We start from the raw sequence: 15,088 nt of genomic DNA on the forward strand, positions 1-15,088 counted from the left end.
ACTTAAAACTCGCTTGGTAGATTTCAATAAAATGTATACTGCTTTTGAAAAACTTAAAAAACTCGTGGCTGATCGAAGGAATTTTTATTTTAATTTAGATTTTTTTAAACAATTAATTGTCGGTTTTTTTCTTGAAAATCAGAAAAATAATTCCTGAGGCCCTTATTTTGTTAATTTTGAAAAAAAAAGCTTCGATCAGGCACAAGACTATCTACTAATAAAACTAAGTTCTGTCCAAGGACTTGTGATGATAACCTCAAGGGACTTCTGGAGAAACGGGCTCCACACAAACAGCGATAACTTTTACAATTATTAATTTTTTTAAATTGTGCTAAAGTCAAGCCGAAACATGATGTATTAATGCTATGTTTTTATTTTTGTAAAATAACGCAATTGACTAGCAAAACAAAAAAAGATTGAAAATCATCATATTTTCCGGCCTCTGAGTACTCCTAACCCCTTATCAAAGTTCAGTATATCTGGATTTCACTTCATTTCTAATTTGTTTTATTTTTTATGATTTTGGGGCGTAATTTAAAGGAAGCAAAAGCAAAGCGTAGATATTTTTTTTTTAATTAATTCGTTTTATTTTCGTTATTTATAATTTAATTTTTTTAGTGCTTTATAATGATAAACTTAATTGAATTGCACTGTTTTTGGTAAATACTTTATCAATAATCAATAGTTTTATGCGTAGTGCTATCAATGACGTATAAAAATGAATAATTTTCTACAAAATGGCACAATATATGGTAAATGGTTAAATGCATTCAAATGAGTGAAATCATACAATTTCTAAACATTCTTCGTTTTTGTTGTGGTTTTTGTTTCATAATCAATTTTATAATTTAAGATTTACATTAGTTTATCTTTCTTGTTTGTTGGTGAGTAGTTATGCAAATTTGAGATTGTTGCACTGATCTCGGTGTATATTTATATTCTTACGTGAGTGTGGGTAATCATGTCGAACTGTCTTACTGAATGGAGTACTGGTACATAAAATGCTATTGCATGCGTTTGGGTCTGCCTGCTGTCATTATTGTTGCACATGTCGTTAGTTTATGTTTTCCCAAGCAATCATAATCATATTATTATTATTTTGAATTTATTATTGTCTTATACAATTATCTTGACTAACAATACTATCGCCAAATATTCCGTAATACAGGGGCGCAAAATCGAGCTACTATGTGTGAAAGTATTTTCATGCAAATTTATTTACATAATTAATTCAATTTATTTCTAGGGAAAAAATATTAACACATTTGCCATGAGCAACTTAAACGACATGAATAAATTAAATTTTGGTGACTTCTAATGCCTTTCAGGGTTTGGTGAATGCAGCGAAACCGGTTGCATGAACTGCCATGAATGAATGAATTTACGTTGCGCCTCTTCCCAGCCCCACTTACAAATATTTTGTAATGCTAAGGAAAACTAGGGATTCTATGATAAACATAAACAAAAAAAAACAAAAATACTCTCAGTTTGCCTAAATATTAGTTCCTAAGCTTACAATTTATATCTTAACTAATTTTGGCTTAGCGTATTTCTTAAGGTAATAGTAAAATCAAACTACCAACGTAACTATTACGAATGACTTGCGACTAATTGTGACTGGTGTATCTCAACATACAACTCTAAACCAAAACGCTCAAATAAAACCCTAGAAGTGTACATATTTACAATAGCTAAAAACGAGTAGTAGAACTGATTCGGTAAAATAAATCAGCGGGTTGAAACTAGCGAATAGTACAGAATGCAGAATATACGAGTAAGTAGGGGTGTACATAGATTTGCACTTGATGCAGATCCGTTATAACTAATATTTACGTTTAAATTTATTTTTAAATCTAGTGTAAAGTCCTTTTTGCAATTATTCAGCCATAGCCGCCTTTATGGCGCGCCATAATTTTAAACGCCAAGCGCTTACAAATGTGTGTGTATGCATATATTTGGTTTCAATGATCGGTGCTCAACGTCTCATCAATGTTGCTGTCCCAATTGAATTCCGTGACACCCTGTTTGTAATAGATGTTGCCCAGATTGGCAAACCGTTTCTCAAAATCGTTGTCTTTCGCTTTTAAATGCTCGAATCTGAAATGCAAAAAAAAACGTATTAATTACAATGTCAAATTTTTGTTGTTAAAACATTTTGAAATTTCACAGTTTTGGTCAGCAATTGCGCAGATATTCAATTGTAGGTGCCCACGGCAGTCGGTGCTACGTTACCACAATAATCCGGCCTAGGACTTTACAGTCCGTCCAGCAGTATTCGCCTACGAATGAATGGATACAATGTAAGAGTTGCGCTTTGACTTTATGGTCTTTTGTGCACCCTACCCCTCATCACAACGCCTCATACAGTTCTTTTAATAGCATAGACAGACGGTGGGATTAGTCGAGATTAACAACTTAATTCGGAATTATCTCAGGAATTCAGTGCAACTAATGCGTATTGACCTCGGCAGTCTAGCGTTAGTGCACTATCCTGCCACCACAGAGATTGTGGTTTCGAATCCCACATAAAGCACGGTCCTCGCACTTTAAATTTAAATTTAAATCCTTTCTCTGTTTCTGAAAAAAAAACTTCCAGTTTCATTCCTCAACCTCAAAAACGTATACTTCCCATCCGTACTTCCGCACAATAATCTGCGCATTAATTTTCGTTGTGGCTGCTAAAACAAGCAAAGAAAAACACACAGTTACACATTGCATCAGTGGCGCCAACAAGAGGAAGCGGGCGACCGCGGTTATCGCGCAGGCACACCAAAAATTTAGCGAAGCCCTCCACCATCTGTGCGATCCTTCTGTCAGAAAAAGGTGAGACACAGATGGCGCTCCAGGCAGTAAGAAGACGTTGTTCCTAAGCAGCGACAGGTGGGCATTCCCACTTTTTACGATCGGTAGCGGCAAGCTAATCACCTACCCTATCAGAAATCAAAACAGATTAACGAAACTAACGCAGGGCTGAGTCTTGCTCTCGAGAGAAGTGAACAAGGAAAAAAATGCGGATTGACAACTAAACTTAACTCTCTCAATTTAAGCGAGTTGGGGAAATTTTCGATTGCCACATTTACTAAAAATGACAGTTAATAATTGTGAATGAAAACTAATGAAACTTTTAAATAGAAGAGCAAGAAAGACTGGGTTATTGCTAGTTTGCTAGATGTCGTTATTGTTGTTGTAGCAACAATACTAAGCCCTGTCAGTGTATATCACCTGTCGTTTTCGCCCAACTCATCTAAAGGTAGGCCCAGGAAACTTGATGTTTCGACAGGTTTGGTCCAGAGGGAGAAGGGTTTTAGGGTTTAGGGTTTAGTGGGGATAGTTGGTTTAGTCTGCTAGATATTTCGGAGCAGTTAGAGAAATTTCAACTTAAGATTTTTTTTAATAAATAATTAATTTTTAGTACCACGCCAGCTACTATCCGTATTTGTTGCCTGCGGTCCATCTTTTACAGCCAAAACTATCCAACTAACAAATCAGCTCTTCACTAATCTCCGTAACACCCGTCTGTCACACTTCAATTTTTATCCGAAATAACTGCACCGCTAAGCCCGATTAACGCCGCCGTCTGCCTTAGGCTATAATAAACTCAAGATAGAGCTGGGTGGGATATGCGCGTATATGCCTTTCTTCTGGCTGCAATTGGCCGAGATGTATCAACTTTCTCCACGCTAAAGCGTCACATTCAAGAAGAACGTGAATTGGAGTCTATGGGTATTGGTCGCGAAATTGACTCCTTTAGTCAGTGAACCACATCGCAATTATGTGCTGAGAAATGGGAATGGCCGTGAAAATGCCAGTGAGCATTCTCAGTTTATCTTTAGGGAGGGCTATGAGTTGTCTAAACATATTTTGATTAGCACCAGTACGGACTTCGCTTCATAATTTGATGTCAGGTAACATTTTTTAGCAACACATCCTTCCTTTAACATTTAGAAGAATGATTATGCTGTTACAAAAATAACATATTCAGTAGTAAATTTTATTTAAAAAACTTTTCTGAGAATCCAAAAAAATTCGCCGATTGCTCTCTACGATATTATTGACAATCAAAGCAGCTTTTTTTAATTTTAGCCTTTTTGCTTAAGCGCAAAAGCAATCAATAATCTTAGTAAATCATTGAGAATGGCACTGGACTGGAACCCGCAAGGGAGCAGTGAAGTGATAAAAATTGTGACTACTCTTGTATAGCCATAGGGCCTCGACAAGACTCAGTCTTGCGTTGGTTTCTTTAATCTTTTTGCGGTCTGGCAGGGTAGATGATTAGCCTGCCGCTACCAGATATAGCCAGTTTAGTTAAATATAATTTGTGTTTGCCGGAGACTAGCGGGTCAGTGGAATGACTATTTCCAAGTGTCAACAAATCGTCGACAAAAAAAGTCATAATTCAAAGTCGATACGCTGAAAGCAAATCTTATGAGCAAATGCATTTTGACATACTGGTGGCTAGTGTTCTACGAATTTTTAAAAAGAAGTATAATATTCTGCATATTAGTACAGGTTCACGCAATTTGATATGTAAAAGTCTTTCAGGCTCCCTAATTACTGCAGTACATTTCCAGCTGAAATATATGCCGCAACAAAATCAACTGAATTAGCGCTGGAATTAATTCCTCTTAATACTCGGGCAAACATTTTCATTGATAGTCAAGCGGATGTTAAAGCAATTACGGTTCCTTGCACTAACTCGGAATGTGTTCAACAATGCAGATCTAAAATGGATGAACTCTGCGGAAGTGGGCAGGTCACTATTTACTGCATACAAAGACACAAAGGAATAGAAGGAAAAGCGAGAGCTGATTAGCTCGCTAAGGGAGGTATTTGCTTGTCCAGATTGAGCTCGCCAGAAATATACCCATTACTCTACTTTCTGAAAGCGGAACTAAATGAGGAACCAACTCTGGAAACGCAGTAGATATGGGAACACGCAACCTCGTACAAAAGTGCTAAAACTATGTTAAGGACTTGGAATACGAAGACTGCAAACTTCATTTTATTACTGTTTAAGAAACACTGCAAAATATTGGTCGGAGTACTGACGAGACACTGGCCCACGCGACATCACGCAGCCAAAATGAGATTACTCCAGAGCGATGCGTATAACACATGCAACGAAGCGAATGCGAGGGGTACTTTGGAACACCTACTTTTGCACTGCCCCGTTCTTGGTCGGACTCGACAAATGTACCTAGGAGCAACATATTTTTCATCCTTGAAAGTATTGCTGATAAAAGGCTGAAAAGCTTGTTAAAATTCGCGCAGACGTGCATTATGAATTGTTTAAAATAATATCTTCGACTCCAAATATCACTGGCACACAATGGACCCTAGGGGTCCAAGCGACATCTTTTCACAGATCTGCCAGCACTACCTAACCTATCCATAGGTTTACCGAAGTCGGTATATAAAAAATTCAAAAAAAAAAAAAAAAAACAAAAAAAAAAAAAATACCGTCAGCACTAAACACAAATACCAGACGAGCGCGCGCTGCTTTCAAATCTATGCATTTTCATTCACCGGCGAACCAAAACTGTGCATTTCATTTAAGATGATACAAATCTGCGTTGTTAGCTTACTTCGATGAACCGTACCTTTGGAATAGTAAATTCTTTGCAAAGGCATATAACTCGACATCCAAGCTGTTCAGCTCCTCGATGCGTCTCTTTTGATCTGGTCGCAAATTGTTAACCGCCGACGCAGAAATTGTTGTGTTGTGTTGTTCGAATGGTATCGCAAAGCGCAGATTGAATGTCTCCTCGAAAATATACTGCGACATCTATGTTTTTAAAATACAAGTAATTAATTACAGGAGCTCATTTCACATTTACATTTACAATACAAATTTAAGATTTTACCTTCTGATACTCGGTGAGTCCAAAGTATGCCATGGCAGCTAAATTGCGTTTAGCGCTCGCCAACATCACACGATCACGTTCGTGTGCCGGCATTGCAGTCTTGTTGTAACAGCCTACTAACGCCAAATCGGCCAGCATGCGCGTCTGTCGGTTAGCCGCCAAATTCGAATCGCATGCGGCGAATTCATCCAATTCCACGCCCAACCAGTCCTTGCCCTTATAGCATGGCGGCAACTCAGACGCCGTGGCTTGTCTGCCGAGACACCAGTGCCGTGAACCCTTCCATGTTGCACCGCGCCGCACATGCCGATACTCGGACATGTAACGCGAGATGGGTTCACGAAGTAACGTAATGTAGAAGTACCTTCGCTTCGCCGTCTCGCCTTCGTTCTTATCCAGCTCGATGTCGACGCAACTGGTCAATTCCGTCCAGTCGGCATGCAGGCCACACTTCCAGCCTGTTGAGTAGCGTGAGAAGAGCCAGTTTTCGTTGCGATGCGGACGGAAACAATAGCAACGTTTGCGTTGACGCTGGCATTCGCAAGGTCGCTACAAAGAGATAATGCAACAAAAAACAAGAATTCTAAATAAATTGCAGTTCTTTGGACTTCTATTATTTATGTGATTGCATAAATATGTAAATTATAATTATGCCTGTACATGTAAAATACAAAAATGTAATGTAAATAAAATACGTCCGCACATCTCAGTGAATATAAAAAGTAAATGCGAGCTGCAAAAACCTTAGGACAAGTACGAGTGCAAGTCAGTGTGTATGGATGTGCTATGGCAAGCAATTTGTGTGAGCATTTCAGTGGTTTCACCCCAGCTCACCTTTCTTCGAAAATACAATGGGCTGTACTAAAAGTTTGGAATTTATTAAGGATATTGTCATCAACTTCGTACGTGTAATGCTCGTGAATTATGAAAATTATTTATAAATCACTCCTCCATCCTGTCAGCAGTTCACAACAACGAAGCCGTGGATTGCATACAAATGACCCCGATGGCTGCTTGTCATGTCAGCATAAAGAATAAGTCATTTGAAGTTTGATTACGAGTACTTCGCCTAAGTGGCTTATCCCGAATGTCAAAGTCAAGGTTGAAATATGAAATCTTATGACAACCAAATGAAGAATAGTTAATGCAAACAGTAGTCGAGTAGATACTTGCAATAACTTTGAATGAAATAAAAAGTCAGAGGGGGATAACCAAAGCGTTGCCGCATACGAAGTTACACAGGCCGGTGTGCGAACAGGAGTTAAAGGAAAATAATACACAAAAACAAAAACAAAAATGGTGCATTGCCTACTCCGTTTCCTGCGTCCTTTGGTATACTTCTGGGTCGCAACAATAATTTTATGCTTAACTAAACTATCTAAGGATAATTGTAATTTAATTAATTAATTTTTTTTTGTTAAACAGCCTTATTAGTAGGAAAAACTGTTTATTAATTTCAGAAAAATTAAATAATTAACTATAGCACCAGGACTTAGTGACAAATTTTGAAAATTTGTTTATTCTTTCTTTAACTATAATAATTTTTTTACGAAATAATAGTTCATTCGCCTGAAAAACCCCAAAAATTAAAGTTTCAAACTTAGTGTAAATTTGAAAAAAAAAAATTCAATTTTCATCAAAATTTTCAACTTTTTAATCAGAACATTTTTAAAATTTTCGGGTACGCAGTTGTATAGATCATTATTGACAAAGGCCACATTAATTATGATCAAAACTTGCCAATAAATTTTAGTGCTATAGTAATCACTGATATCAAAGTAACAAAAACTCCAGATGCACAAAACTATAATAAGACCGGTTCTCACCTACGGCTGTAAAACATGGGTCATTAAAGTTAATGACGTGAATTTACTGAGGCGATTTGAAAGAAAAATTCTTAGAAGAATATTCGGTCCTATACGACTAGAAAACAGTGCATACTGTATACGTATAACCACGAGCTCAATGTTTTAATTGCGGGACGAAATGTAACGCGGTTTATAAAGTCCCAAAGATTACGGTGGTATGGGTACGTCCTAAGAATGAGCAGCGAAAGAGCGACCAAAAAAGTATTTGAAGCAAACCCTGAAGGAGCAAGATGGACAGGCCGGCCAAAGAGACGATAGTTGCAAGACGTAGAAGACGATATACGAAAGATGAAAATCTCACAATATAAAGCAAAAGTGGACTGTAGAGAAGAATGGAGGCGTATTGTAGAGGAGGCAATGGTTCAGCCGGAACTGTAATGCCAAGATCGTACGATACTAGCTTCACGGAAATTTAAATGAAGAACATAGCCGCCTTTAAGCTTGATTTAGTTTCCATCCAAAGTTTTTCTAGTTTTGTGATGTTTTCCAATTTTTTTAATTTTAGGTTTTACCTACTGTATCGTAGTATAATTTAATCACTCTCCAAATAGCACGCATGAAAGTTGAATCAAACCAACAATCGAGTTGGAGGTAATTTCCAGTGTTGAAAGCAAAGGAATTTATAAATGATTGCAAGGATGTATAACCTACAATATTTTCTAAATTTATAGTCGCAGAAAAGAGGATACGGGTAGATTTAGTAATTTACTTCCAAGCGAAATTCATTGAAATTTTCTAGCAACTCACTGAAAGATTTCGTTTGATGTTTTATGTCTACAATGGTCATGGGACCAACCGAATGGTAGCTATGCTGAGTCTCTGAGTCCCCGTCTACGGAAGGTGAATGAGTTTTGTGGGAAAAAAGGTTTTTTGGAATATTAAAAAAATGGTCCTTACTCTACTCTAGTAAAATCCGACATAAGTCTGCGGCGCTACGGTGCTTCAAAAATGTCTAGAAAGGAATTTCATACCATCCGGATACTTTACAAAAGCCATGCAGATCTCGGCAGCAGCCAGGGAATCATCACTTTGAATTGGCTGCCGCAATCATCTGATGCCTTTTCAAGCTTCGTTAAAGTAGGCTGTGCAACTTTCAACATATCACTCGACAAATTCGAAAATTTTGTTGACTCTTGCTTAGAGAATATGCGGAAAATTCTCCAAAAGCTCACCCACAATCGCTGCTTATGCGGAATGGACCAGCTACGAATATGCTTATAGAAAGGTCGCTTGTATGCTTGCGTGGTTGTAGGCTTGCAGGCTTGGAAGGTATGCTTGTAGGTTGAGTGAAGACAAACAAATCTTCATAAGAAGGCAAACCAATGGCCTTCAATATTTGCAATGTTCTCAGGTGTTAAGTTTCAAGTAAATCCACTTGCCACTCAACCAATTATGTATTCAATAAACATAGGCACAAACATGCCATGCGAATATCCACAAAAGATATGCACGCACACGTTTTGATATTTTGAAATTTTAGCCAATGTCAAACAATTGCGAACATGTGGCTTAGAGCAGAAATTCCATATGGATTCAGAACCCATTTTGATTGCAAACATGAAATCGTGAAAAACGAGCACAAGAAATGTTAACATATACACTCAACTAAGGTGAATTGCCATAACATTTTGGGAGTCATTTTATATTCCTTGCACGCTGCAGGCCGCACGTCGCTCTGCAATATTGGCATATTGTCACAAATTATTGACGTGTTTTCTCAGGAATATTGAAACACAAAAGGAAAACAATCGCATTTCATTGATTGGCGGGGGTGCACATATATGTACATATGTATTTATGTATGTACATGTGTAGTTACTTATGCACAGGGTGGCCCATATATATGTATTTGAGGCTTATTTTTAAAAATTCAAAAAAAATATATAAAAATTAATTGAAAATTATGAAAAAAATTAAAAATTAAAAAATGTATAAAATAAATAGCAAATTGTAATATGAAATTAAAAATTTATTTTAGAATTAAAAATTTATTTTTATAACTTGCAATTTATTTTTATAAAGGGTGGTTAAATTTCAAAGGTCGATGTTGAATGTGAACCACACCTAAAGTCAACGACACCGTTGGACTTCTTTCTTTGGGGTTATTTGAAAGAAAAGGTGTACGTCGATAAGCCAGCAACAATTCAAGAGCTAAAGGATGAGATAATTCGGCACATTAACGGCATAGAACCTCAATTATGCCTCAGTGTCATCGAAAATTTGGACCATCGGATGGAGGTGTACCGCGGCGGCCAGTTGGCCGATATTTTGTTCCATACGTAATTGAGCCATACCAATATTATCATGACAATAATTTCCTAAAATAACTCTATTTTATTCAAAATCAACACCGACCCTTAAAACTTAACCACCCTTTACATTTTATTTCTTTTTTTAATTTAAAATTAAAAATTTATTTTAAATACAAATTTTTTTTCGCATACTTGAAAGAGCGAACATTCTTGTTACTTATAGAGCACGATTTCATGCCTGTGGCTTCTGGTTTTCTAAGACTTTGATGACGGTTTCTGGCGCTCTCTCACGAATATCTCCTGGATATTCACCTTAAGCGCCAGAATCATTAATGGATTGTCCACAAAACATTGGTGCTTCACGACGGCACATAATAAAACAGTCCAAGGGTGTCAAATCGCTGCTCCGAAGTGGCCAATTGACTTTGCTGAGAAGGCTAATGATCCTATTACCGAGCTTGGCGCGCAAAAGATCATTCACGGCATGAACTGTGTGACATGGCGCGCCATTCTGCTGAAACCAAAAACCGTTCAAGTCTATTTCTCCAGTTTTGGGACAACAAAAAATAGTTTATCACGTCTCCGTAGTGCTCCGTGTTGACCGAAATGGCATTTCATGTAGCACTTTCATGCGGCTTCAAAGCCCGCATTAAATTATCACACTCTGTCACATTGGCTTCTCGACGAACGAGTACAGGTTTTCCGATCTCTAATTGCAGCAGTTTTGCATCTTAGTATAGCCGCCGAAATGAAAGTGCGAGTCTTCCGAAAAAATGTTGACTTTTTTTCATTAAACGCACATTCGGGCTACACAACATTGACATTGGGAAGTTGGAAGTTTCGGAAGTTCCCCATAGTTCCCCAACATTGAAAGGACTGCCACTGCCATAATATTGTAATATATGATAAAAAACCAACGCTATATGGACCACCCTGTATGTGTTACCGCAGTAATGTGTAAACAAAGTACCTGTTAATGGACGTGTGTGCGCGCTGCTGCCCGTACAACTTGACTTACCTTCAAATCCAAGTCACGCACTAAATGCCTTCCAAATGATGTGCCTCCGGTCTTCTGTATATGCAAGAATACCATGACGTCATGCCCGTCCATATCGAATTGAAAATCATCGTTGAGAACATCCTCATAGCTAAGGCCCGCATTGGCGATAATTACATTCTGTTGTATTGATTTTGCATTAATCGCTGATGTGGACGCGAGCGCTATTGCCGACCCACCGCCGCCGCCGCCCGGCTGATGATGCTGGTAGTGATGAACACCATACGCGTTGCTCGCTGGTCCTGCCGCCGCTGCAGCGCCTACAGCCCCAGGTGGTGGCATTATCGCCTCGTTGTAGGCCATTATGTCCGGTTGTAAGATCATACCGCGCTTCGAAAGCGCACAAACCTGCAAATGGAGGACGGGAGAAAATAAGTGAAATTGAATGAAAGCGAAATAAATAGATGTATGTAAGTATGTACTAATGCGTATGAGTGTGTATGCGCATCAAATGGCCCAATCTGAAATGTAAATTCATGACAAATATTCCAATAAAAAAATACATGAAATTACAAATTCGTTGAAGCAAATATGAACACACACAGCCGACAGACATTCAATTAATGCACGAAATCATACCAGAGGCTATCGTCAATTACAACTTTGCCGCATGCACGCATGCACGAGTATAGATGTGTGAGTGATTAAAAGGATTTTCCGATTTTCGGACAAAAATGCTTAATCAAAATGGGTATTGGTGCATTCGCTTGATTTTGCCAGTTAAACCATGCAAATTAAATCATAAAGCGTTTATCAGCTCATACCCGCGTAGGTAATTCACAAATTGATGGTAAGAGACGGTAGTCAGTGAATTGGCAATAACATTAATTAACTTCTTTCATTTTCCGCTTAACGAATCGTGAAACGAATTGCTCACACATATGTACGTGTGCATGTGTGTGCGTATGAGTGTAATTGTGCATCTGCATAAGTGCAAGCATTTTTAATTAACAGGCTCAATGTGAGGCTTTTTAAGGTGCTTCGCACATTGCCACTTCTCCATCATAGAAGGAGGACCAAAATTTGAAAGAGCTGTCACAAATCAGTGAAACGTTAAACAATGCTTGCTGGTGGCATATTCAGAAAATTAGAGCAATTTCAGTAAAATCGAATGACGGATATGCAAACTTTTCATATAACTGGCATTTCAAAACAACGAAATTTCATAATAAACTTAGTTCGATTTCGATGAAAATTAAAATAAAATATTATTTTGTAAAAATATGTGAATAATAGCAAAAGAAAAAGGAGGAGTCACTAGAAGATCAGATCCGAGAGATCGCTCATCAGCCAGAGATGCTAAAAAATGCAAGGAAATATCAAAGCACAGCCGTCCGCTTCCATACCGTGATTGAATACCTTTTGACCTCGCTACGGTTGGGTGCTGCTCAAAAATGGTCAGCAGGTAGCAGAAATATTTCTCCAAGATTCTTATAACCGATGTCAATTCGCAATACTGGGGATTATAACGGGTGATCAGATTGGAAGTACTTTTTCCAATAGGGTTTGTCAAAGACTACTCGTGACTACTCTCAAACTAAAGACATTGACATTTCCTCATAGAAAGACTTACGCCTTAACAATGTTTACAAATCGTGCAATTGTATTACGAAAATTACGCTCTATGAAAAGTGTTTAACGCGCATTCAGACCAACTTATGGTGCATATAATCGTCCTACCGAACGCTCTATTCGGCAAACCATCGGCAAAATTGCGAATAATTTTATATTATTGAATAATACTCCACCGATTACATCACGAGCACCCCGAAGTGAAGATAGTATGCGGCTGTAAATCAATGTTTTGCCGAATACCAGGAATAATCGATTCGACACCGATCTCATCGCACTCCTGGGTGATTTCACGCAAAGATCTAATTTGAAAGCATATAAAATACAAGTAGTGTAAGTTTTGAAGCCGGCCGATCTTATAAAGAGTTATAATTTCAGTCGTTGAACTCTTGAAAAACTCGCCGGAAAACCGTATTGTGGGACTCGAATTTTGTTCAGCGATGAGACCCATTTTTTGGCTTAATGGCTACGTCAATAAACAACATTGCCGCATTTGGCCTAAAGAACAACCCCAAGCCATTCAAGAACAACATCCATTAAAAATAATCGTTTGATGCGGGCTGGCCCATATTTTTTTAAAGAGGCGGCTGGCACCAATGTAACAGTGTATGGTGAACGCTATCGCATGGTAAATGATTTTTTGAGACCGGAAATTGAAGCATGCGATGTCCACAACATTTGGTTCCAACAAGACGGCGTTACTTGCCATACAGCCCGTGAAACAATGGATTTTCTACGCCGTCGTTTCGGTGAGCAATTTATCTCTCGTCTTGGACCAATGGATTGACCACCAAAATCGAGTGATATCACACTTTCGGACTTTTATTGGTTTTATTTATGGGGGTATGTAAAGTCTAAATGCTTTACTAAAGTTATTCACGAGATACCAACCGAAGTCCTTCAGCGAGTCATTCAAAAGTTGTGCTTACGGATGGCTGAATTACGGTGCAGTTGCGCCCAAGATTTGAAAGGGATTATCTTTAAAAAATTAATGTGATGAATTGTTCTATGGAAAAACAAAAAAGATTCCCTCCAAATTGATCACCTTTTATAACAGAGCCATACTACATGGCAGAATTAGATATTGAGGCTGCAAATTTACCCCGGGCCCGGAGTTCTCAGAGGGGCCTGGACTCGAGAGTAATTCGAATTATATGAATTAGACATAATTGGAAAGGGTGCGCATTTGCAATTTTCCCCGGCCCAGTCAACATGCTCCTCGACAGAATTACTCCGGTGGCAGAAGATATTCTGCTATTCTGATATTTTTTTAACGAGGAGCTATGAGGAGCTTCTTCCGCGAACCACTTTTGTTGGTTTAGGCTCGTCTTGAAACACCCACACTGAGATTGCTGTTTTGTTTCCGGCTCATGTGCATAAATCCAGGATTCGTATCGACGTGCTTTGAATCACCGTAGTTGGTATTTTTCGACATTTCTTTACACCAATCGACACGAGACCCTTTTTAAGCAATTGTCAAATTATGTGGCATCCTACAAGAACAAATCTTATGGGCCAAATGTATATGCAATATTTAATGTATGCTGCTCTGAGTATTGCCCAAGGATGCTTCTATTTCGCAATATGTCACATGACGATCTTGCGTTATCAAGTGACGCACCGTTTTTGAGTGACCTTCGGATTCGTTGTACGAGCGCTTCACAGTGACTAAGTGTGCTGCTTCAACGCCGAAAATCAAAGAAAGAAAATCAATGCACTTCTGCCTTCATAATCCACGTCAAAAATCTTAAGAAATCATCGCACGAAAATATTCACGAGATAATTCCATCTATTGGGCGAGATGAACTGCTCAACTCACTGAAAAAAAAACGAATTAAGCTCTTAAGTGAAAACGTTGTACATATGAATACACATGAAGTAAAATCTACTACTTTCAAAAACGAAAAGCGATGACAAAAACCCAAATTGCACATCAAAATTTTAAAATACTCATGGAATTTGCTGAATTTGTTATCGGCTGCTGTTAACGAACTATGAAACTAATAAATTTAATGTTAAATAATTTTGTTCAAACAGCCGTCACTGTGTGTCGCTGGAAAGGCACAATTACTGTGACAAGTCTGTAATTGCTCGTGTGCACATCAAAAGCATTTATTTCACTTGATAAGAATAAGAAAATTTGGCAAACACTTCACTTATTGCTTGAACAGAAGTGCAACAAAACAACAACGTACCTGCGCCTGTCTTCGGTGGACTACTGAAGTGTAAAGCTGTAGATTATAGTTTTAAACAATGATAATTGGCATAAAAGGCAAATAAGATTGGAAATCAGTGCACAGAAATTTAAGAATTGATGTACATTGAACAATTGTTGTATTTCTAAATTTTATCAAAAGATGTTTAGTAGCTTAGAAAGCATTGCTTTGTATCTTTTCTACGCATGAATTCACAAGAATTCTCGACTACATACGGGTATAAATATTTAGGAGGCTGAGTGTGTGTATCTGTGCTGCT

General features: G+C 38.0%; 1 protein-coding gene across 2 annotated transcripts; it reads right to left on the reverse strand.

Moving 5' to 3' along the window:
- Nucleotides 1-568: 568 nt before the first annotated feature.
- Nucleotides 569-11,386, reverse strand: LOC128862759 (heparan-sulfate 6-O-sulfotransferase 3-B). 2 transcript variants are annotated; one of them, XM_054101478.1, is made up of 4 exons: nt 11,003-11,386; nt 5,865-6,413; nt 5,601-5,785; nt 569-2,097 (listed from the first exon to the last, which is right to left on the reverse strand). In XM_054101478.1, exons 1-4 carry the CDS (start codon nt 11,363-11,365, stop codon nt 1,962-1,964), a joined length of 1,233 nt encoding a protein of 410 aa, XP_053957453.1. In that variant the 5' UTR covers nt 11,366-11,386; the 3' UTR covers nt 569-1,961. The 2 variants fall into 2 exon arrangements, with proteins under 2 accessions (XP_053957453.1, XP_053957443.1); XM_054101468.1 differs by having other exon boundaries at nt 5,586-5,785.
- Nucleotides 11,387-15,088: the final 3,702 nt, after the last annotated feature.

Source organism: Anastrepha ludens, chromosome 2, assembly GCF_028408465.1.
Source record: "Anastrepha ludens isolate Willacy chromosome 2, idAnaLude1.1, whole genome shotgun sequence".
Classification (NCBI taxonomy): domain Eukaryota; kingdom Metazoa; phylum Arthropoda; class Insecta; order Diptera; family Tephritidae; genus Anastrepha; species Anastrepha ludens.